Below are 23014 nucleotides of genomic sequence, written 5' to 3' on the forward strand. Positions count from 1 at the left end.
ACAAAATATAATTCCTCTCCTGTGCTTTAAAAAAGTTACAGCTGTGGGCTTTGATTATTGCATAAATGTTCACAGGTATTATATGTCAATTTATAAGTTATTTATTCCTTATTTGTTAGAGAAGAAATCAGTAATGTTGGCACCAGAAAGAAGAAAATCAGAAGGAGACAGAAACATGTCATTTTTCCTTATTGTGATGATGAGCAGAGGCTGTCTTATGTTTGAATGAGGTCTCCTTTCCTGACTTGTTTCGATCTTTCACCACTAGGAGGTATGTAAAAAATGCAAGAGACGCCTTGGCTGAGGTTAGAGTCAACAGTAACCATTTTCTGATGATACGGAAAAAAAAAGGCTATAGCAATTGTAGTTTCATGTAAGTCTCTTTCCACTTACAAGATAGGACTCTTACAGTGTTCAACCTAAATATTCTGCCCTCATATTTAGGAATCAAAAACAAATATTCTAGGCTTCCAGATTGTTTTGGATCAGTCTCCCAGCTTTTAAAGAGACTATATAAAATCTGATGGAACACAGTCCGCTCCAATGTGGGGATGAGGTCAACCCTGCCATGCAGTCAAAAATCTGTTTGCAAACTTTGACTCCCCCAAAACATAACTAGTCCCTAACTACCATGTCTAATTTTGATGGGAAGTCTTATCAACATCAACAGTCAATTAACACATACTTTGTATGTTATTTGTATTATATACTGTATTCTTACAATGAAGAAAGTCAGAGAAAAGAAAATGTTATTGAGAAAATCATAAGGCATATGAGGAAGTTGAGAGTCAATGTGGGGGGTTTGGGGGTTAGGAAAGGAATAAATGAAACAAGATGGGATCAGGAAGGAGACAAACCATAAGAGACTCTTACTGTCACAAAACAAACTGAGGGTTGCCAGGGGGAAGGGGGTAGGGATGGGGTGGCTGGGTTATGGACATTGGGGAAGGTATGTGCTGTGAACCTGGCGATTCACAGACCTGTACCCCTGGGACTAATAATACATTATATGTTAAAAAAATTAAAAATTAAAAAAAAAGAAAATCATAAGGAAAACACATTTACAGTACTTCACTACATTTATTAAAAAAAAATCCATATGTAAGTAGACCCGTGTAGTTCTCATCTGTGTCCTTCAAGGGTCAACTATATTTGCTATCTCCCTAGCTTCAAGAACTCAGAAAATTCATCTGAATGGGAAAAAAAGTTCCATTTTTAATCATCACTGACGGGGCCATAATTAGGTCAGGGTGACCAGAATTCTGTCACAGGACACCCAAATTTAGAGAGCACAAATTTAAGGGGAAAAAAAATACTGTTTAAGGCAGTGTAAAATTTTAAGCTTCTCAGCAAGTTTTCACACCAAGCCCCCAGTCACAAGGCTACTAGCTTGACCCCACAGAGCCCAGCCTCCTGGTAGAGATAGAAATAGATAGTGCTGGAAAGTCAAGTCAAGGGCAGAGACTTCTCTGACCCTTCTGTACTCTGAGAGCTTGGGAGTAGGGTTTTCTCCTCCTTTCCACTTGCCTCATCCTCTCCCTGGCACAGAGACCCAAGTGGCTGGCTATATTTAATTAGTTACTACAGATTTTGCCAGAGGCTCAACCTAAGTTCTAGGTGCCTTGTAGTTGTTTACTGACTTCCTGATGTGCGCTCACTAAAAGTCATCAACTGAGAGTTGACCTCCACACTGGGAAGATAAAAATATAAAAAAGCATAGTGATGCTCTCAGTCCTTATGCCTCTGCATATCTGTCCTTTTTGTTCTCACAAAAGTCTTTACAGCTCTTGATCCCTGGGACTCTATAAAGGGAGCAGAAACTATTACCCGGTTCTGGTGGGAACATTTTTGTACAACACAATCAGAATTCCCTAAAGTTTTTGGTGGACTGTGCTGTTTTTTACGTATTAGGTCCTTCCTAACAAGGATTTGTCCATTAAAAATTTCACAAAGCCACTATTTTTAAACATAAAAATTAAAATTATGAAGTCTTATTTTTCAAAGAAATAAAAAGCTGTATATAATACATTATAAAAACTGTGACAGTTGCTGACCAGAAGAAATGTTCTTGATATTTTTTTCTATTTCAGAATCAACTCTAACACTTCTGTAAAGCTTCTGAATAATTTAAGAATATATTTGTCAAATTCAGAATCCTGGGATTTCTTCCATTGTTTTCCACATAGATTGTGAAGTTATGTTGCCCACTGCTTCAGTTACAAGTTACGTATAACCTAAAATTAGTCTTGTAGCCAAGGGCATCAGACATCACAAAGCCAAACAGGTGTTGTCTGGGTATCTATCATTTGGGGTCCTTTGTATCATTTTGGAATATTTACCTTTTTAAATTAGAAGTGAACTATATAGAAACAAAATCCCATGGGCCCTCTTTAACTTCATGTCTTGGTTGCAGTTTAGATGTTTATATAAACTGTTGATCAAATACTCTACTTAAAGTATATGTATCCATTGTTCTCTTCCATACAAAAATCTTTCATACAAAAAATCACTTTTCTGTCTTAGAGAATGACCTAATCCTTCACCTATATTAATTTTACTCTAATGTAACTAAATTAAACAGAGGTCACCCTTACTTATGGTCCTGAGTGTCAAAGCAATTCTCAAACTGGGACTGAGGGAGCTGATAAAAGGTAAAAATCAAGTCAGGTACCCATGCCAGTTTCGTCACTCCCTCTTTTGTCCCCAGGGAGCAAACTAATTTTTGCCAATAAAAAGCAATTTCAAAATTAGACTGATATTAGAGGGTGACACACTTTTTTGGCAGATGCATTGAAGACAATGAAAAATTTTCTTACTGAGTATGTCTAGCATCACCTGAATATCTTCTGATCTAATCTTATGGATCATTAGTATTAACATGTCATTGACCAAATTTGGCAAAGTATGAGGCCCCATTCCAGATAAACAGAATAAAATAACAGGTGCTTTGAGTTCAAATAATTAACAGTAACAGAGTATTCCAGTCTCTTCTGCAAGATAATTCTGGAGAGAGTGTCACTTAGAAAACATATATTTCAATAAGGATAGATATGTATGACTTTATGCTACAACACACATGTGCATACACACACACACACACATACACACACAAGGATAGTCACACTTCTAGTTTAGATACCTCTATCTAACCATGAAAAAGGAATATGTATGGCATATCTTTGAGTCAATATAAAATAATGCCATCTGTAATCTACTCTAAGAAACCATTCTCATTCAACTATAGTCATATTCCAAATGATGTGAGCATGTATAGGTGTCCCTAAGTGAAGACAATTTGGAGGAATCAAAGCATTCTTTTGGTCTAATCCAGGGTTTATCAACCTTGACTCTATTAATATTTTAATATTAATTAAATATTCCTTCCCTGTGAGGGGCTGACCTCTCCAGTGTAGGGTGTTTAGTGGGATCCCTAGCCTCTGTCCCCTAGATGCCAGGAGCATTCTCCAAATCACAAAAATCAAAAATGTCTCTACACACTGCCGAATGTCACCGGATAGGAAAGGGGAACCACCCCAGCTGAGAAGTACTGGTCTAATTCAATATTATCATCTTAGGCGATTTCGTTCTGCCTTTCGGAAGCCACAAATTTATAGTCTGAAAATTGCACAATTCATTGTGTAAATCTATCCCAGAAATCATAACAAGATGTTCAATTTCCAAAGGGCAGCTTCAGTGGAACTGGGATGCATGGGCTTGATGGAGCTCTTTAGTTACATTTTAACAACTTCATCAGTTAAAATGCTATTTTTCAGGACATATGTTCTTCATTAGCACTTTTACATTTTTGATGAAGTGTATAGGTAAAAATATATTCCTTTTTATGGTAATTATTAACTAATAACAATGGCTTTAAAAAGGAAATAGGTTTAGGGTTTCATATCTATCCTGTATTCAACAGAGTTCACTCCTAGTACATTCTCATTACATTTTTGCTGCCATATAGATCAAAATAACAAATCAGTCCTGTACAGAATCAGTATTCTCAAATTCTTAACTCTCCAAGCATCTGTATAATATGTGTCATGTCAACCAGTCATTTTTAAACTGCTGATTTCTATAAGAACCTCAAAATTTAGTCTTACATAGAAATTGCTTATTCTGGTGGTGATACAGAATTTTTCCAAGGGCTCTGTTGTCTCAATGCTTTTAAATGAACCCACCAAAAACTGCCACCTGTTTTAATTGATATGGTAGACTAAGTTTCTACCATTAAAAATGAGCAGAACTTTTTGGCATAGTTTTCCTACATTTTGGTGACATTTAAACGAATAAAAATAGTGACTTCTAGTGTCTCCTTTTAGATTAAGGCATTCCAAAGAACAAAGACAGTGAAAGGTATCCTTTACCTTCCTTGCACACATAAACACACTTAACTGTTTATAATCTGTCAGGGGAGTTTGTTTGCAGTTTGTCGAAGCTTATATAAAAGCTTTCTAAGTGGCCTTACTTATTACTACCAAGGAAATCCACATCTGTGAATTCACATCCCTTTACTTGTATGAACCACATGTGTGTGACCATGCTCAACACAGGGTCCATTGAGATGTTAGGGAGAGTCAGAATGAGCAAAACAATTCCATTCATTTGGGGTAAGCATGTGGGGGTCACGCTGCTGTGAGCTTTATATGCAACAACAGGTGAGCTGGCTTGTCCTATGTCAAGGGGTAGTGAGTATTGGGTAGTGGGTAATTCAACTGTAGCTTTTCAACAATGATGACAGATTTTTCCAGACTCAGTCATGCGGGTACAGCTTTCGGAGTTGCGTGGGAATGAGTTTTGTTTAATTGTGTGTATGTGTGAGTATGTGTGTACATGAATATATACGTTTTATTTGTGTGCATGTATCCTGGAGTGAGTATACCATGGTAGACAGAAAAGGGATGTGCCTTCCAGTCTGTTTTGTGACTAAACTTTACATCATTGTGCTTTACTTTATCTGAGTATTAAATTATGAAGACAATTATGCCAATTTGCAAATAAATAATGCACTCACATTTGTAGTCCTTTTGCACTAAAATAACATAATAATACAAACAGCATTAAATAGCGCAGACCTAAAATTGAGTTTATGCCCTCAATTCTGAGGAGGGAAAGTGGCTCATGTTATCCAGACTATGAATCAACACAGTCTAAATTCAACAATGTTTCACATTGTCTAAGTAGACTTGACAGAAGGGGAGGAAGCAATTCTTAACATTTTTTTAAATGGAAGGAGACTAGAGTTAACATAGACTTGGTTCAACAAATCACAATAATTAGCTGTAGTGTTTTATATCTTTATTACTCAGTAAGGGATTTTTTTAAATCTACCTCATCACCCACTCACTGCCCCTAAATAGGGCAAAAATAAATAATCATTATTTAAAAACCTATTCTTCTAAGATATAAGATAGGTTTGATTGTTTGTTTGTTTCCCCTAAAGCCAGATTGTGTTGATAATCAGTAACACTTTGCCTGGCATTTCCTTTATTCTCCCTTGATTAATTCCTCAACTGCAGCAATTAGAGCTCTGTCTTGTGAACTGCATCTTCTAGATTTGAACCACCAAAATGTGCTTCACCAACATCACCTCATCAGCATGTTACTGGTTGAAAATCCACAATGTGCTACAAAATATTTCACAGGATGTTTAATTTCTTATTTGTCCTCCAAGACAACATCCAAAGTAGAGTTTCTCTTGGGTTTTTATAGTTGTTTTGTTTTTGTTTTGTCTTATTTTTCCAAGTGGCCCATGTGAATCCATGGAATGACTTGACCTTTTGGAGTCATGTAGAAAACCTAACAAAAATACCCTGTCTCAGTTCTTTCTTTTTCCATGGTCCCTAGGAAGTGGGCTGGAGTGAAGTGTCTTCACATGGGTCTAGCTGCATTCTCAGTGCACCAATTTTATGAAGATACCAGAGCTGGAGAAATTCCTCTGGCATGGCATGGAAGCCAGAGAAGGGCAAGACGTTATCGTAATAGTGGTGGCTGATGGGCTGCTCATGCATATTCACAGAGAAGGGCCAGAAACCATAGATAGTGACCTCTTCACAGAGGCCCAGAGCCGCACTCACCAGAAAGAGTCCTGTGGACAGGCGCTTGGCATGGATTCCCCTACTTTTCCAGAACTTTCCAATGCTACGCAGAAAGTTGGGGTTGGCAAAGAGCACTGTTTGATTGGCACCAACATCTGACAGTGTGTAATAAACCCGGAGAGATGGCTCTGTTCCCGTCTTCATAGAGAAGGCAGGCATGTAGATGTAACTGTGGTTATAGATCTTCATGTTGTCCACAAAAGTCTTCCTGGACCACAGCAGATTCTGAAACCTATTATAGAGAAGAAGAGGCTCAGCTAAACCCTGAGAAAAGGAACTCATCACATTCCACTCTATTGTTCGTCTGATGGCCCTGATAGTTCACATTATCTCAGGGGGAAAAAAACGTGAAAGATGCTTCACTTATATTTAAAATCTTCCTTGAACTTACCAATTATTTCTCATCAAGTAGCTTGGCTTTCCCCAACCCCAACAGTCTTAAATTCAGGTTAAGAGTCCTTAATGAAATTCCCTTTGAACTAAAATGTACTGTACATTTTGTTCTCCCAGAATTATTTGCCTGGAATGTAAAAATGGTTTAATACTCATGAATTCACAAAGGTTGCTGATTGTTGGTTTGGATTTTTTTTTTAAAGATTTTTAAAAATTTATTCATCTGAGACAGTGAGAGCATGAGCAGGGGGGCTAGTAGCAGAGGGAGAGGGAGAAGCAGGCTCTCCACGGAGCTGGGAGCTCAATGTGGGGCTTGATCACTGGACCCCAGGATCATGACCTGAGCTGAAGGCAGACCCTTAACTGACTGAGCCATCCAGATGCCCCATTGGAGAGTATTTTGTTAAAAACTACTTGTGCAGGGGCACCTGGGTGGCTCAGTGGGTTAAAGCCTCTGCCTTCAGCTCAGGTCATGATCTCAGGGTCCTGGGATTGAGTCCCGCATCAGGCTCTCTGCTCAACAGGGAGCCTGCTTCCTCCTCTCTCTCTGCCTGCCTCTCTCCCTAATTGTGATCTCTGTCTATCAAATAAATAAATAAAATCTTAAAAAAAAAAAACTTTGTGCAGTCTGATATAAGCACAGGACTGGTTTCTTCATCTGCGAATCAAAGGAACCACCTGGAAAACACTTCTTCCCATTGAAATTGTATGATCCTAGAAGTATTCAGATTATCTGATACTATATTCTAACTATAATATTACATGGAAAAAGAAGCACTTGTTACTATTATAAAATGACGCTGACAGAGTTGCCCATTTTGCTCGCTCCAAAGAACTCTACTTCCCTATGTTCTTGCAGTTTGGATTCCATAAAAGAGGATCTCCGCTTCAATGTATTCAACTAAAATTTGTGGTATACATCCTCCGTGTCAGGCACAGGGGAATTAAAAATGTAATGACCCAATTTTTGTTCTGAAGAAATTCAGGTCCAAGTGTGGAAACAAAATTGTAAATGAGTACCACATAATGTTCTAAATGCAACAGTTGATATCTGTATACAGTATTGTGGGAATACAGATGAAAAAATAACCCTGCCTTAGGAGAAGAGTGGAGCCTGAAAAAGCTTCAGAGAGGGGATGACACTTAAATACAGCTCCTCTGGGGGGACACACAGCAACTAAATGAGAAGAAACACTGGTCACAGGCTGGCGTGCACGGTGTCCTGGAACATTCACGAAGAAGAGCCTGTTTTCCTGGGCCACAGGAGGCAGGATGGGTGGAGGCAGTGACATGTTGCAAAAAGCATCGAGTTTCTCTAATTTGTTTGTGGGCTTCAGTCAGCGGTGATAGGGGAAACTCACAGACGCTATTTGCATTACAAATATTTCCTCATCTGTTTAGTGGTCAGTCTGTGTCGAAAAGGTAACTGGTGATCTGGGGAAGGAAGAGGCTGGTAGCTTGGAGACCAGTGAGGAGGTTGCTGAGACAGATCAAGTATAAAAAGGAAAAAAAAAACAAGGAACTACATTTAGGCTCTAGCAACTTTTATACTCTTTCACACCGGGCTGTCACCTGTCTCATGTTACGTACAGATGGAGAATAATGCATATAAGAATGGAACGGAGCCAAAACTTGCAGGGGAAAGTATGGCCTGACACGTTGGCATCATTCATCATAAATACGTGAAACTCAAACTCTGAATAAACAAATCTGCAGGGTTTTCTGTAGCAATTAGAGTCCTTAATTCTGCCTGCCAAGAAAGGTATGTTCCTTAAGCCCCACAGAGGGAAAACTGCTCCAGGTTTCTTCATGTCCTTGACTCAGATGCCTACTTTAGCAATTTTCTCTGGGCCCTGACAAAAAAAAAAAAAGATAACAGGGTTTGACAGGGTTTGTAAGTGGGATCACTTTATTCTAGAAGAAGTCGTGGAAACACATTTAACCATATTCCGGGGCTAGACCAGCCTCGCCAACACAAACTTCTGCCTCTAACTCCACTAGCCCATGCTTAATAATTCTAGTCTCTCTGTTGCCCATCCCGATCTTCTGCTGTCCTCCTTAAAACACGAATACTTTCCCAATAATATGAACATACCCTGCAGGTAACCTCCTACTTCTTTTAAACCATGGGTCTCAAACTCCAGTTAGAAATCCTGATATTACAGCTTCCTGGGTTCCAGTGAGTAATCCAGTACTCCCTAGTGATTCTGGTGCAGGGGTCCTGTGGATAGACTTATTTAGAAGATCAAAGCCATCCATGTAAGTTGTCTAGCTCTCTACCATCTATCCCTCAACATCTCTTTCTTTACATCTTCTAATTTTATCTTTGTTGTAATTCTAGTAGGAAGAAGTGCTCCCTCTTCCCCTCTGTGTTTTGGAACAAATCATTTCATATTTTCTAAAAAAATTCATGTTCTAAAGTGGATCTTGCTTCTATCAAACACTTAACCTCAGGGTGCCTGGTTGGCTCAGTGATCCCAGGATCCTGGGATTAAGTCCCACACTGGGAATCTCTGCTCAGTGGGGAGTCTGCTTCTCCCTCTCCCTCTGCCCCTCCCCAGCTCCTGCTTATGTGTTTTTTTCTTTCCCACAAAAATAAATAAAATCTTTTTAAAAACACAAACATTTGACCTCTCCCTCTATATCAAATTTCTCCCTTCTGTCTTCTAAGCACGGTTAGAACTTGGTATGATGCAATTCTTTACATGCTCATACCAGTCCCTGAGCTACATTCTAGTTTTTTCATTTCACTATCAACATTCTAGAGCAACTGGTCTACTTCTATCTGTTCCCTTTCTTGTTTCCATTTCCTTCTCACTGCTGTGCAGAATGGCTCCTATTCCACAGCACTCTGCTGGTTAATGGAACTTACTCCGATTTTTGTAGTGGACTACATACTAATGAGAATTAAAGACAGTTCCAGTAAAATCAAGGAAATTGATTTTATGTTCCCTGTCTTAAAGCTGACTGATTATCCTTGAAGAGGGCAGTCTTTCTTCCTTGAGTTTTAACTTTGAAAAGGAACATACACCTTGGATTTACCATAGCCTTGATTTTTTGAACCAGCCTATGTATAACATTTTATTATTTTTACCTACCCCATTTTTCACCAAATGACATTGTTTAAGAACTTTAATCAATTCGGTGCTTATTTATGGCACCCCTGATAGATCTAATGTTAGTCTGATCAAGAGCTTACTAGAGGTGGTTTGAATTCAACTAGAACTATAAGAGTAGTGCTCCCCCCCTTATCTCTCCCGCCTCATTCTCAGATACTCCTTATACTCTCACCCACTATTCCAGCCACCTCTGTATGTGCATCTGTCCACATCTTTTTGCACTGGTGGTTTCTTTTTGGCTTATCTATTCATGGCCCTGGTGAAATTCTGCCTAAACATCAAGACTCAAGCTTCTCCTTCTAAAGCTCATTCCTTCCTTTCAACTTAACCTTTCAGAGGAGGCTTCTTGGAACTTCTCGGGATGAACTGATTCTACCCTCCAAGACTGTGTACTCCTTGAAGACAAGGGACAAGTCTTATTTGTCTTCTGATTTTTACAACTTAGCTCAGAATAGTTGTATGCTATATAAATGGAAAACTTTATTCAACTGAAAAAAGAAAATGAAATGAGATCAGCCAATGAATTATTAAAAATAGAAACGATTAATACATAATGAATATGGGCATGAAATAGGAAAATATACCAATAAAAATAGAAATCACAGAAATAAAGCACACTACAAATTACATACATGATAATAAAGGGAAAATCATTGAAATTTTAAACAGTTACTATCAAGCTAACTAACAATTTGAAAATTGGAAGGAGAATAAATTTATATTTAACAAGAAAATTTCAAAATAATTTCAAGATAAGTAAGATAAATACTTATAGTCTATATTACAAGAAAAACTAAAGAAAACAACTGCAAATTTATCAGCCACTTGCAAATTGTCTTTCTATAAAGGAAAATACTGCCAAAATTGATTACATGAAGATACAAAATTTCATTGCCATGAAAATAAGAAAACTAAAATAAAAAGGGAATGACTCTGAAAAGTATTCTCAACAAATATAAAAATAGAAGCTCAATACTGATAACATTAAAGAGTCTAAATATATTGATATAATGATATGAAAATGGACAAAAGACAAAGATAAGGGACAAAAACAGATGCAAGTAATAAAAAATGTTAAATGTTTGTTTTCAGAATGCCATTCAAGATGCAAATGGAACAGAAAAAAGAAAGGTAACAGTTCAGTTCTCCCCTCTTCCAGCAAATGTCTAGAAGTGAAAGAAAAAATATTTTTAAAGATCTACATCTACCCTAAAAAAAAGAAAAGAAGGGAAACCCTCAATGAATCCCCAACTCTGTTTACCTCTGAAAAACAGAATGCTTTCAGAAAGAAACCAGAATATAAGCTAATTTGCTGAGCACTGCTCTAGAATGTAGCAGTGCCATATGCCTAAAGGCAGAGGATACTGAGAAGCTAGTCGTCTTGTAACAATCAACAAGGCAATTGTTTACATTATGCGTCAGGAGAGACATCCAAGTGGACTGAACTCTAAAATCCTGCACTTGTCAATTATCACTCTGGTTAGCAGGGAGAGAGTATCAGCTTCTACAGAGGAACAGTGACTGTGTGCCCAGAAGTGGCCCAGCTGTAGGGAAATTGAGATTCTTTTCAACTTGCACAATATTGGGAGCCAAGCTTATAATTCCCAAGTACAATACTGACACTGGCCCAAGAGAAAAGATACCATATAGATAATGACATTTGGGGGCCACCCAAAAGAAAGCCACTTGTTACCTTCTCAACCAAAATTAAAGCCTAGTCTGCACAGAGCTTCCAGTTGGTAAACAAGAACAGAGAGCCAAGATCAGAAGATATCAAAGGAAAGCCTCCACCAGGAGAGTCAGAGAACAAAATTGAAGAATAAAGAACTCAGTGTTATTCAAGGGCCAGAAGAAAACTCTTAAAATCTGTAATTAGCTTGTTTAGAAATATTAATAGTTTACTGGATCCACTGATAAAACTAGGATGCCATAAAAAGAAAAAGAACATTTAGGTAACAAGAAACAGCTTTTGTCGATTTAAGATAATTGATGGATTCTGGTAAAGGAAATCTCCAGGAAAAGAGCTGCAAAACATGCCTAGAAACCTATCAAGCAGATTTTAGTGAAAGGGCAAGGGCGCTTCCTGGAGAGTTGTCTCAACAACAACAAAAAGTGCCTCTGATAGACGCCTCTGATAGATGTTGACAGCAATGAAAGAAAATTCACAGCTCTAACTGGAGTCTGAAGATGAATTAGTGACTATTGCATGGAAATATTTGCTCTGGGCAAAATGTATTTGCTCTGGGCAAAAATGAAGAGGGAAAAAAATTGAGTTTGAACAGGATATCAAATACTCAAAAATAGATTTTTTTTGTCTTAGATGTGAATTATTATGTAGACAATAAGGTAAGAACTATTAATTTAATTGTGATATATCTTAATTGAGAAGCTACGAAAGGGTAAGTGTGTATGGAGGAGTGCTGAGTGGCACTTTAAGAGAAAAAAACCTTTATATTTCTGTAAGAAATCAATAGATAAACTGAAAAGTTTAAAACTGTAATTAAGCATGCTGCTTTACAATGCAACAAGAGAAAAATCATCTAGAGAATTTGAACATTTTGGAACATTACTTGGGGGAATGTGAGATAAGAGTTTGCTTCTTGCCATTTTAAGCTTTGCCAAACTACTTGATTTTCAAAGTGTATATAGCAAAAACTGATTAAAATTTAGATATTCATAAATCCATAGTCATAGAGAGTCTTCAAATAAAAAGTTTATTATTTTTAAACACAAAAATTTCTAAAAAGGATCACACATCACAAAATACATATATATATTATTTATAAATATATATGTATATATATAAATAATGTATTAGAACTATTATACAGGTCATAACACCTGATCTAAAATGAAAAGTCAACAACCCAAAGATACACACATGGCAATGAAAATTTTTTTTAAAGATTTTACTTCTTTATTTTTGAAGGAAAGAGAGCGGGGGGAGAGAGAGAGAGAGAAGAGAGAGAGAGCAGAGGGAGAAGCAGACTCCCTGCTGACCAGGAAGCCCAATGTGGGACTCAATCCCAGGACCCTGGGATCGTGACCTGACTAGAAGGCAGATGCTTAACCAACTGAGCCACCCAGGTGTCCTGAAAAAAAATATTTTAAGTGTATTTCAAGTACGTTGTTAAGGGGGAATCTCTCAGTATTTGCAGATGATATAATTACCTGTCTAGAATATGTATAAGAGAAGCAATTGGAAAATGATTTGTTGGAACTAATAATGACATAGAAAAGCATAGTTTTTAAAAATCCATAGCTAAACCAGACATAGATAAGAACTTCCTCAACTTGATAAAGAATAGTTACCAAAAAATCTACACCAAGCAACATACTTTATGGTGAGAAACTTGAAACTTACCTATTATGATCAGTAATAAGTCAAGGATATTCCCTCTCACAACTACTTTTCAACATTATACTGGAAGTCACTGCTAATACAACTAGACAAGAAAATGAAATAAAGTTTGGAAAGGAATACATAAAACTATCTTTGCAAATATAGTCATTGTCACACAATATCTATGTAGAAAATCTGAAAGAATTTTAAAAAAAGTTTTCTGGAACTAGTAAGCAATTACAGCAAGGTGGTAGGATATAAGATTACTATATCAAGTCAATTGCTTTCCTAAATATAAGCAATAAGCAAGCAGAATTTGAAATAAAAAATACAAGGTGCTTGGGTGGCTCAGTTGGTTAAGCATCTGCCTTTGGCTCAGGTCATGATCCCAGGTCCTGGGATCGAATCCCACATTGGGCTCCATGCTCAGTGGGGGAACCTGCTTCTCCCTCTCCTTCTGCTGCTTCCCCTGCTTGTGTGCACACTCTCTCTGTGTCAAATAAATAAAATCTTAAAAAAAAAGAAAATAAATAAAATGTAATTTATATTAGCAAACCTCAAATATGAAATACTTAGCTATAAATCTAACAAAATATGTATAAGACCTATGTGAGGAACATTAGAAAACTCTGAAGAATGAAATCAAGGAACTAAATAAATGAGATTTTGAGAGATACTACATGTTCATGGACAGAAAGCCTCAATATTGTTAAGATGCTAGGTCTTCCCAACATGATCTATAGATTCAATGCAACCCCATTCAAAATCATAGAAGTTTATTTTATGTATGTCAACAAACTAATTCTGAAATTCACGTGGAGAAGAAAAAGATGTAGAATGGCCAATATAATATTGAAGGAGAAGAACAAACTTGGAGGACTGGCTCTACCCAACTTTAAGATTTACTATAAAGCTAGAGTAATCAAGATAATGTGGTATTGGCAAGAGAATAGACACATCAGTGGAAGAGAATAGAAAACCCAGAAATGACCCACATAAATATAGTCAGTTCATCTTTGACCAAGGAGCAAAGGCAATACAACGGAACAAAGATAATGTTTTTTAAAAATGGGTGTTGAAACAAGTGGATATCCACAGGAAAAAAGTTGAATCTAGGCAGAGAATTGATAGCCTTCACAAAAATTAACTCAAAATGGATCATAAATGTAAAATGCAAAACTATAAAACTCCCATAAGATAAATAATGAGAGAACCTAGGTGACCTTGGCTGTGGCAATAATATTTTATATATACAATCAAAGGTATAATCCATGAACTATACAATTGATAAACTGTAATCCATTAAAATTAAAAACATTTCTATGAAAGACAATATCAAGAGAACAAGAAGGCAAACTGCATCCTGGGAGAATTATGTACCCAAAAGACACAGCTGATAAAGAACTATTATCCAAACTATACAAAGAACTCTTTAAATTCAATGATAAGAAAACAAATAACTCAATTTAAAAATGGGCTAAAGACTTCAACAGACACCTCACCAGATGTCAAGTAAGTCTATGAAAGATGCTTCACATTGTATATCATCAGGGAAATGCAAATTAAAACAACAATGAGGTGCCATTACTAGACATATATGACAATGGCCAAAATCTAGAGCTCTGCCAAAACTGAATGCCTGTAAGGAAGTGGAGCAACAGAAACTCTCATTCATTGCTGGTGGGAACGCAAAATGGTATAGTCACTATGGGAGACAGTTTAGTGGTTCTCACAAAATTAAACACTCCTATGTGATCTAGCAATCCTGCTCCTTTGTATCTTCCCAAAGGCATCAAAAACTTACATTCACGCAGAAACCTGCACAAACATGTTTATAGCTGCTGTATTCAAAACTGCCAAAACTTGGAAGAAACCAAGATGATTTGCTAAGGTGAATGGATACAGAAAATGTATTATATCCATATAATGGAATATTATTCAGCACTAAAAAGAAATGACTGGGGGAGGAGTCAAGATGGCAGAGAAGTAGCAGGCCGAAACTACTTCAGCTAGCCGGAGATCAGCTAGATAGCTTATCTAAAGATTGCAAACACCTGAAAATCCATCGGCAGATCAAAGAGAAGAAGAACAGCAATTCTGGAAACAGAAAACAACCACTTTCTGAAAGGTAGGACCTGCGGAGAAGTGAATCCAAAGCGACGGGAAGATAGACCCTGGGGGGAGGGGCCGGCTCCCAGCAAGCGGCGGAGCAACCGCGCACAAAATCAGGACTTTTAAAAGTCTGTTCCACTGAGGGACATCGCTCCAGAGGCTAAACCGGGGCGAAGCCCACACGGGGTCAGCGGGGTCACAGAAGGATCGGGGGTGTCTGAGTGTCGCAGAGCTTGTGGGTATTGGAACGGGAAAGCCAGCTACAGAGACAGAGCCCACAGTAAGCTCGCAGCTCGGGGTGACCTTGAACCGGTCGCAGGCTCGGTGAGCTGGGAGTGCGGCCGGAGGTCAGGCAGAGGGGAGTAACTGGGCGCGGTTCTCTGAGCGCGCACTGAGGAGTGGGGCCCTGGGCTCTCGGCTCCTCCGGGCCGGAGACCAGGAGGCCGCCATTTGTATTCCCGTCCTCCGGAACTCTACAGAAAGCCCTTAGGGAACAAAAGCTCCTGAAAGCAAACCCAAGCGGATTACTCACCCCGGCCCCGGGTAAGGGCGGTGCAATTCCGCCTGGGGCAAAGACACTTGAGAATCACTACAACAGGCCCCGCCCCCAGAAGATCAACAAGAAATCCAGCCGAGACCAAGTTCACCTACCAAAGAGTGCGGTTTCAATACCAAGGAGAGGAGCAGAATTCTAGAGGAGGAGAAAGCAAAGCATGGAACTCATGGCTTTTGCCCTGTGATTTTTTTTAGTCTTGCGGTTAATTTAATTTTTTTCTTTTTCATTTTTTGTTTTTTTTTCTCGCCTTCGGGTAAATTTTTTTTTAACTGTTACCTTTTTCTTTTTTAACGATTTTTTACTAGTTTATCTAATACATATATTTTTTCTTTTTTATATTTTTCTTAGGTGTTTTCTTTTTTTTTAAATTCTTTTCTTTTTTTTTCTTTCTTTTTTCTTTTTTTTTCTTTCTTCCTTTTTGAACCTCTTTTTATCCCCTTTCTCCCCCCTCACGATTTGGGATCTCTTCTAATTTGGTTAAAGCATATTTTCCTGGGGTTGTTGCCACCCTTTTAGTATTTTACTTGACCCCTCATATACTCTTCTCTGGACAAAATGACAAGACGGAAAAATTCAACACAAAAAAAAGAACAAGAGGCAGTACCGAAGGCTAGGGACCTAATCAATACAGACATTGGTAATATGTCAGATCTAGACTTCAGAATGACAATTCTCAAGGTTCTAGCCGGGCTCGAAAAAGGCATGGAAGATATTAGAGAAACCCTCTCGAGAGATATAAAAGCCCTTTCTGGAGAAATAAAAGAACTAAAATCTAACCAAGTTGAAATCAAAAAAGCTATTAATGAGGTGCAATAAAAAATGGAGGCTCTCACTGCTAGGATAAATGAGGCAGAAGAAAGAATTAGTGATATAGAAGACCAAATGACAGAGAATAAAGAAGCTGAGCAAAAGAGGGACAAACAGATACTGGACCACGAGGGGAGAATTCGAGAGATAAGTGACACCATAAGACGAAACAACATTAGAATAATTGGGATTCCAGAAGAAGAAGAAAGAGAGAGGGGAGCAGAAGGTATACTAGAGAGAATTATTGGGGAGAATTTCCCCAATATGGCAAAGGGAACGAGCATCAAAATTCAGGAGGTTCAGAGAACACCCCTCAAAATCAATAAGAATAGGCCCACACCCCGTCACCTAATAGTAAAATTTACAAGCCTCAGTGACAAAGAGAAAATCCTGAAAGCAGCCCGGGAAAAGAAGTCTGTAACATACAATGGTAAAAATATTAGATTGGCAGCTGACTTATCCACAGAGACCTGGCAGGCCAGAAAGAACTGGCATGATATTTTCAGAGCACTAAATGAGAAAAACATGCAGCCCAGAATACTATATCCAGCTAGGCTATCATTGAAAATAGAAGGAGAGATTAAAAGCTTTCAGGACAAACAACAACTGAAAGAATTTGCAAACACCAAACCAGCTCTACAGGAAATCTTGAAAGGGGTCCTCTAAGCAAAGAGAGAGCCTACAAGTGGTAGATCAGAAAGGAACAGAGACCATATACAGTAACAGTCACCTTACAGGCAATACAATGGCACTAAATTCATATCTCTCAATAGTTACCCTGAATGTTAATGGACTAAAAGCCCCCATCAAAAGACACAGGGTATCAGAATGGATAAAAAAACAAAACCCATCTATATGTTGCCTCCAAGAAACTCATGTTAAGCCCAAAGACACCTCCAGATTTAAAGTGGGGGGGTAGAAAAGAATTTACCATGCTAATGGACATCAGAAGAAAGCAGGAGTGGCAATCCTTATATCAGATCAATTAGATTTTAAGCCAATGACCATAATAAGAGATGAGGAAGGACACTATATCATACTCAAAGGGTCTGTCCAATAAGAAGATTTAACAATTTTAAATATCTATGCCCCCAACGTGGGAGCAGCCAACTATATAAACCAATTAATAACAAAATCAAAGAAACACATCAACAATAATACAATAATAGTAGGGGACTTTAACACTCCCCTCACTGAAATGGACAGATCATCCAAGCAAAAGATCAGCAAGGAAATAAAGGCCTTAAACGACACACTGGACCAGATGGACATTACAGATATATTCAGAACATTTCATCCCAAAGCAACAGAATACACATTCTTCTCTAGTGCACATGGAACATTCTCCAGAATAGATCACATCCTGGGTCCTAAATCAGGACTCAACCGGTATCAAAAGATACCGGGATCATTCCCTGCATATTTTCAGACCACAATACTCTAAAGCTAGAACTCAACCACAAAAGGAGTTTGAAAAGAACCCAAATACATGGAGACTAAACAGTATCCTTCTAAAGAATGAATGGGTCAACCGGGAAATTAAAGAAGAATTGAAAAAAATCATGGAAACAAATGATAATGAAAATACAACGGTTCAAAATCTGTGGGACACAACAAAGGCAGTCCTGAGAGGAAAATATATAGCGGTACAAGCCTTTCTCAAGAAACAAGAAAGGTCTCAGGTACACAATCTAACCCTACACCTAAAGGAGCTGGAGAAAGAACAAGAAAGAAACCCTAAGCCTAGCAGGAGAAGAGAAATCATAAAGATCAGAGCAGAAATCAATGAAATAGAAACCAAAAAAACAATAGAACAAATCAACGAAAGTAGGAGCTGGTTCTTTGAAAGAATTAATAAAATTGATAACCCCCTGGCCAGACTTATCAAAAAGAAAAGAGAAAGGACCCAAATAAATAAAATCATGAATGAAAGAGGAGAGATCACAACTAACACCAAAGAAATACAAACTATTATAAGAACATACTATGAGCAACTCTACGGCAATAAATTTGACAATCTGGAAGAAATGGATGCATTCCTAGAAACATATAAACTACCACAACTGAACCAGGAAGAAATAGAAAGCCTGAACAGACCCATAACCAGTAAGGAGTTTGAAACAGTCATTAAAAATCTCCAAACAAACAAAAGCCCAGGGCCAGACGGCTTCCCGGGGGAATTCTACCAAACATTTAAAGAAGAACTAATTCCTATTCTACTAAAACTGTTCCAAAAAATAGAAATGGAAGGAAAACTTCCAAACTCATTTTATGAGGCCAGCATCACCTTGATCCCAAAACCAGACAAGGATCCCACCAAAAAAGAGAGCTATAGACCAATATCCTTGATGAACACAGATGCGAAAATACTCAACAAAATACTAGCCAATAGGATTCAACAGTACATTAAAAAGATTATTCACCACGACCAAGTGGGATTTATTCCAGGGCTGCAAGGTTGGTTCAACATCCGCAAATCAGTCAATGTGATACAACACATCAATAAAAGTAAGAACAAGAACCATATGATACTCTCAATAGATGCTGAAAAAGCATTTGACAAAGTACAGCATCCCTTCCTGATCAAAACTCTTCAAAGTGTAGGGATAGAGGGCACATACTTCAATATCCTCAAAGCCATCTATGAAAAACCCACCGCAAATATCATTCTCAATGGAGAAAAACTGAAAGCTTTTCCACTAAGGTCAGGAACACGGCAGGGATGTCCATCATCACCACTGCTATTCAACATAGTACTAGAGGTCCTAGCCTCAGCAATCAGACAACAAAAGGAAATTAAAGGCATCCAAATCGGCAAAGAAGAAGTCAAATTATCACTCTTCGCAGATGATATGATACTGTATGTGGAAAACCCAAAAGACTCCACTCCAAAACTGCTAGAACTTATACAGGAATTCAGTAAAGTGTCAGGATATAAAATCAATGCACAGAAATCAGTTGCATTTCTCTACACCAACAGCAAGACAGAAGAAAGGGAAATTAAGGAGTCAATCCCATTTACAATTGCACCCAAAACCATAAGATACCTAGGAATAAACCTAACCAAAGAGACACAGAATCTATACTCAGAAAACTATAAAGTACTCATGAAAGAAATTGAGGAAGACACAAAGAAATGGAAAAATGTTCCATGCTCCTGGATTGGAAGAATAAATATTGTGAAAATGTCTACGCTACCTAAAGCAATCTACACATTTAATGCAATTCCTATCAAAGTACCATCCATCTTTTTCAAAGAAATGGAACAAATAATTCTAAAATTTATATGGAACCAGAAAAGACCTCGAATAGCTAAAGGGATATTGAAAAAGAAAGCCAACGTTGGTGGCATCACAATCCCGGACTTCAAGCTCTATTACAAAGCTGTCATCATCAAGACAGCATGGTACTGGCACAAAAACAGACCCATAGATCAATGGAACAGAATAGAGAGCCCAGAAATAGACTCTCAACTCTATGGTCAAACTAATCTTCGACAAAGCAGGAAAGAATGTCCAATGGAAAAAAAGACAGCCTCTTCAATAAATGGTGCTGGGAAAATTGGACAGCCACATGCAGAAAAATGAAATTGGACCATTTCCTTACACCACACACAAAAATAGACTCAAAATGGATGAAGGACCTCAATGTGCGAAAGGAATCCATCAAAATCCTTGAGGAGAACACAGGCAGCAACCTCTTTGACCTCAGCCGCAGCAACATCTTCCTAGGAACAACGCCAAAGGCAAGGGAAGCAAGGGCAAAAATGAACTATTGGGATTTCATCAAGATCAAAAGCTTTTGCACATCAAAGGAAACAGTTCACAAAATCAAAAGACAACTGACAGAATGGGAGAAGATATTTGCAAACGACATATCAGATAAAGGACTAGTGTCCAGAATCTATAAAGAACTTAGCAAACTCAACACCCAAAGAACAAATAATCCAATCAAGAAATGGGCAGAGGACATGAACAGATATTTCTGCAAAGAAGACATCCAGATGGCGAACAAACACATGAAAAAGTGCTCCATATCACTCGGCATCAGGGAAATACAAATCAAAACCACAATGCGATATCACCTCACACCAGTCAGAATGGCTAAAATCAACAAGTCAGGAAATGACAGATGCTGGCGAGGATGCGGAGAAAGGGGAACCCTCCTACACTGTTGGTGGGAATGCAAGCTGGTGCAACCTCTCTGGAAAACAGCATGGAGGTTCCTCAAAATGTTGAAAATAGAACTGCCCTATGACCCAGCAACTGCACTATTGGGCATTTACCCTAAAGATACAAACGTAGTGATCCAAAGGGGCACGTGCACTTGAATGTTTATAGCAGCAATGTCCACAATAGCCAAACTATGGAAAGAACCTAGATGTCCATCAACAGATGAATGGATCAAGAAGATGTGGTATATATACACAATGGAATACTATGCAGCCATCAAAAGAAATGAAATCTTGCCATTTGCGACAACATGGATGGAACTAGAGCGTATCATGCTTAGCGAAATAAGTCAAGCGGAGAAAGACAACTATCATATGATCTCCCTGATATGAGGAAGTGGTGATGCAACATGGGGGCTTAAGTGGGTACGAGAAGAATAAATGAAAGAAGATGGGATTGGGAGGGAGACAAACCATAAGTGACTCTTAATCTCACAAAACAAACTGAGGGTTGCTGGGGGGAGGGGGTTGGGAGAAGGGGGTGGTATTATGGACATTGGGGAGGGTATGTGTTTTGGTGAGTGCTGTGAAGTGTGTAAACCTGGTGATTCACAGACCTGTACCCCTGGGGATAAAAATATATGTTTATAAAAAATAAAAAATTATATATAAAAAAAAAAAGAAATGACTTATCAAGCCATGAAAAGACACAGAGGAACCTTAAATGCATATCACTGAGTGGAAGATGCAAGGATGGTTCAACATTTGCAAGTCAATCAATATGATATATCAGATTAATAAAATGAATAATAAAAATCATATGATGATCATCTCAATAGATGAAGGAAAAAGCATTTGACAAAATTCAACATCCATTTATGATAAAAACTCAAAAAAGGAAGGTATAGAGGGAGTGTACTTCAACATAATAAAGGCCATTATGAGACACTCCCTGCCAATGTCATTCTCAATAATCCAATAATCCTGATCTCTAAAACCAGGAACAAGACTGGATGCCCAGTCTCACCATTTTTGTTCAAATTAGCATTGGAAGTCCTGGCCAGAGCAATTAGGTAAGAAAAAGAAATTAAAGGCATCAAAATTGGAAAGAAAGAAGAAAAACTATTACTATTTGCAATGACATGAAACTACATAAACCCTAAATACTCCACCAAATAACTGCTAGAAACAAATAAATTCAGTGAAGTTGCAGGATACAAAATCCATATACAACAATCCATTGCATTTCCTTACACTAACAAAAACCATTTAAAAGAAAAATATTAAAAACAATCCTATTTACAAGCACATCAAAAAGAAGAAAATACCTAGGCATAAATTTATCCAAAAAAGTGGAAGACTGATCTATGGAAAACTACAAGACATTTATGAGGGAAACTGAAGAAGACACAAATAACTGGAAAAATATTCCATGCCCATGGACTGGAAGAATTAATATTGTTTAAATATCTACACTATCCAAAACAACATACAGATTCAATGCAATCTCTATCAAATTCTAATGGTATTTTTTACAGGAATAGAACAAGTAATCCTAAAATTTGTACAGAAGCATCAAAGACCCCAAATAGCCATGTAATCTTGAGGAAGAAAAATAAGGCTGGATGCATCATGCTCTGATTTCAAAGAAAAGCCACAGCAATTAAAACAATATAGTACTGGCAAAAAAACAGACACAGAGATCAATGAAGCAGAATAAAGAGCCTCAAAATAAACCCATGCATACATGGTCAATTAATTTACAACAAAGGACTCAAGAACATATAATAGGGAAAGAACAGTCTCTACAATAAATGCTTTTGGGAAAACTGGATAGCTACATGCAAAAGAATAAAACTGGACCACTATCTTCCATCATACATAAAATTAATAAGATAATGAAATAAAGACTTGAACTTAAAACCTGAATCCATAAAACTCCTAAAAGAACACATGAAATAAGCTCTTTGACATAGGTCTAGTTGATGATTTTTTGAATCTGTCACCTAAAGCAAAATCAACAAAAGCGAAAATAAACTAGCGGAACTACATCAAACTAAAAAGGTTCTGCACAACAAAAGAAGCCGTCAACAAAATGAAAAGCAATCTACTGAACGGGAGGGCATATTTGCAAATCATTTATCTGATATGGGCTAATATCCAAAATACATAAAGAACTTATAACTTCGGTAGAAAAAAACCAAAATCTGATTTTAAAAGATGCAGAAGATCCAAATATACATTTTTCAAAGTAGACTTACAGATGGCCAACAGGTACCTGAAAAGATATTCAACAACATTAATCATTAGGGAAATGAAATCAAAACAAGAATGAGATATCACTTCACACTTAGAATGACCATTATCAAAAAGACAAGAGATAACAAGTGTTGGTAAGAATGTGGAGGAAATAAA

The 23014-nt window shown here is 37.7% G+C and overlaps 1 protein-coding gene across 2 annotated transcripts in view; it reads right to left on the minus strand.

Moving 5' to 3' along the window:
• Positions 1-993: 993 nt before the first annotated feature.
• Positions 994-23014, minus strand: part of ST8SIA1 (ST8 alpha-N-acetyl-neuraminide alpha-2,8-sialyltransferase 1) — a 153572-nt gene continuing 131551 nt past the window's right edge. For both annotated transcript variants that reach the window (XM_004775978.3, XM_045073158.1), the window contains one exon: positions 994-6330. In XM_004775978.3, coding sequence (XP_004776035.1) covers positions 5844-6330 — 487 coding nt within the window. In that variant the 3' untranslated portion in view covers positions 994-5843. The remainder of the gene's footprint in view (positions 6331-23014) is intronic.

Source organism: Mustela putorius, unplaced genomic scaffold (assembly GCF_011764305.1).
Source record: "Mustela putorius furo isolate JIRA1106 unplaced genomic scaffold, ASM1176430v1.1 tig00537227_pilon_pilon_pilon, whole genome shotgun sequence".
NCBI classification, from domain to species: Eukaryota; Metazoa; Chordata; class Mammalia; order Carnivora; family Mustelidae; genus Mustela; species Mustela putorius.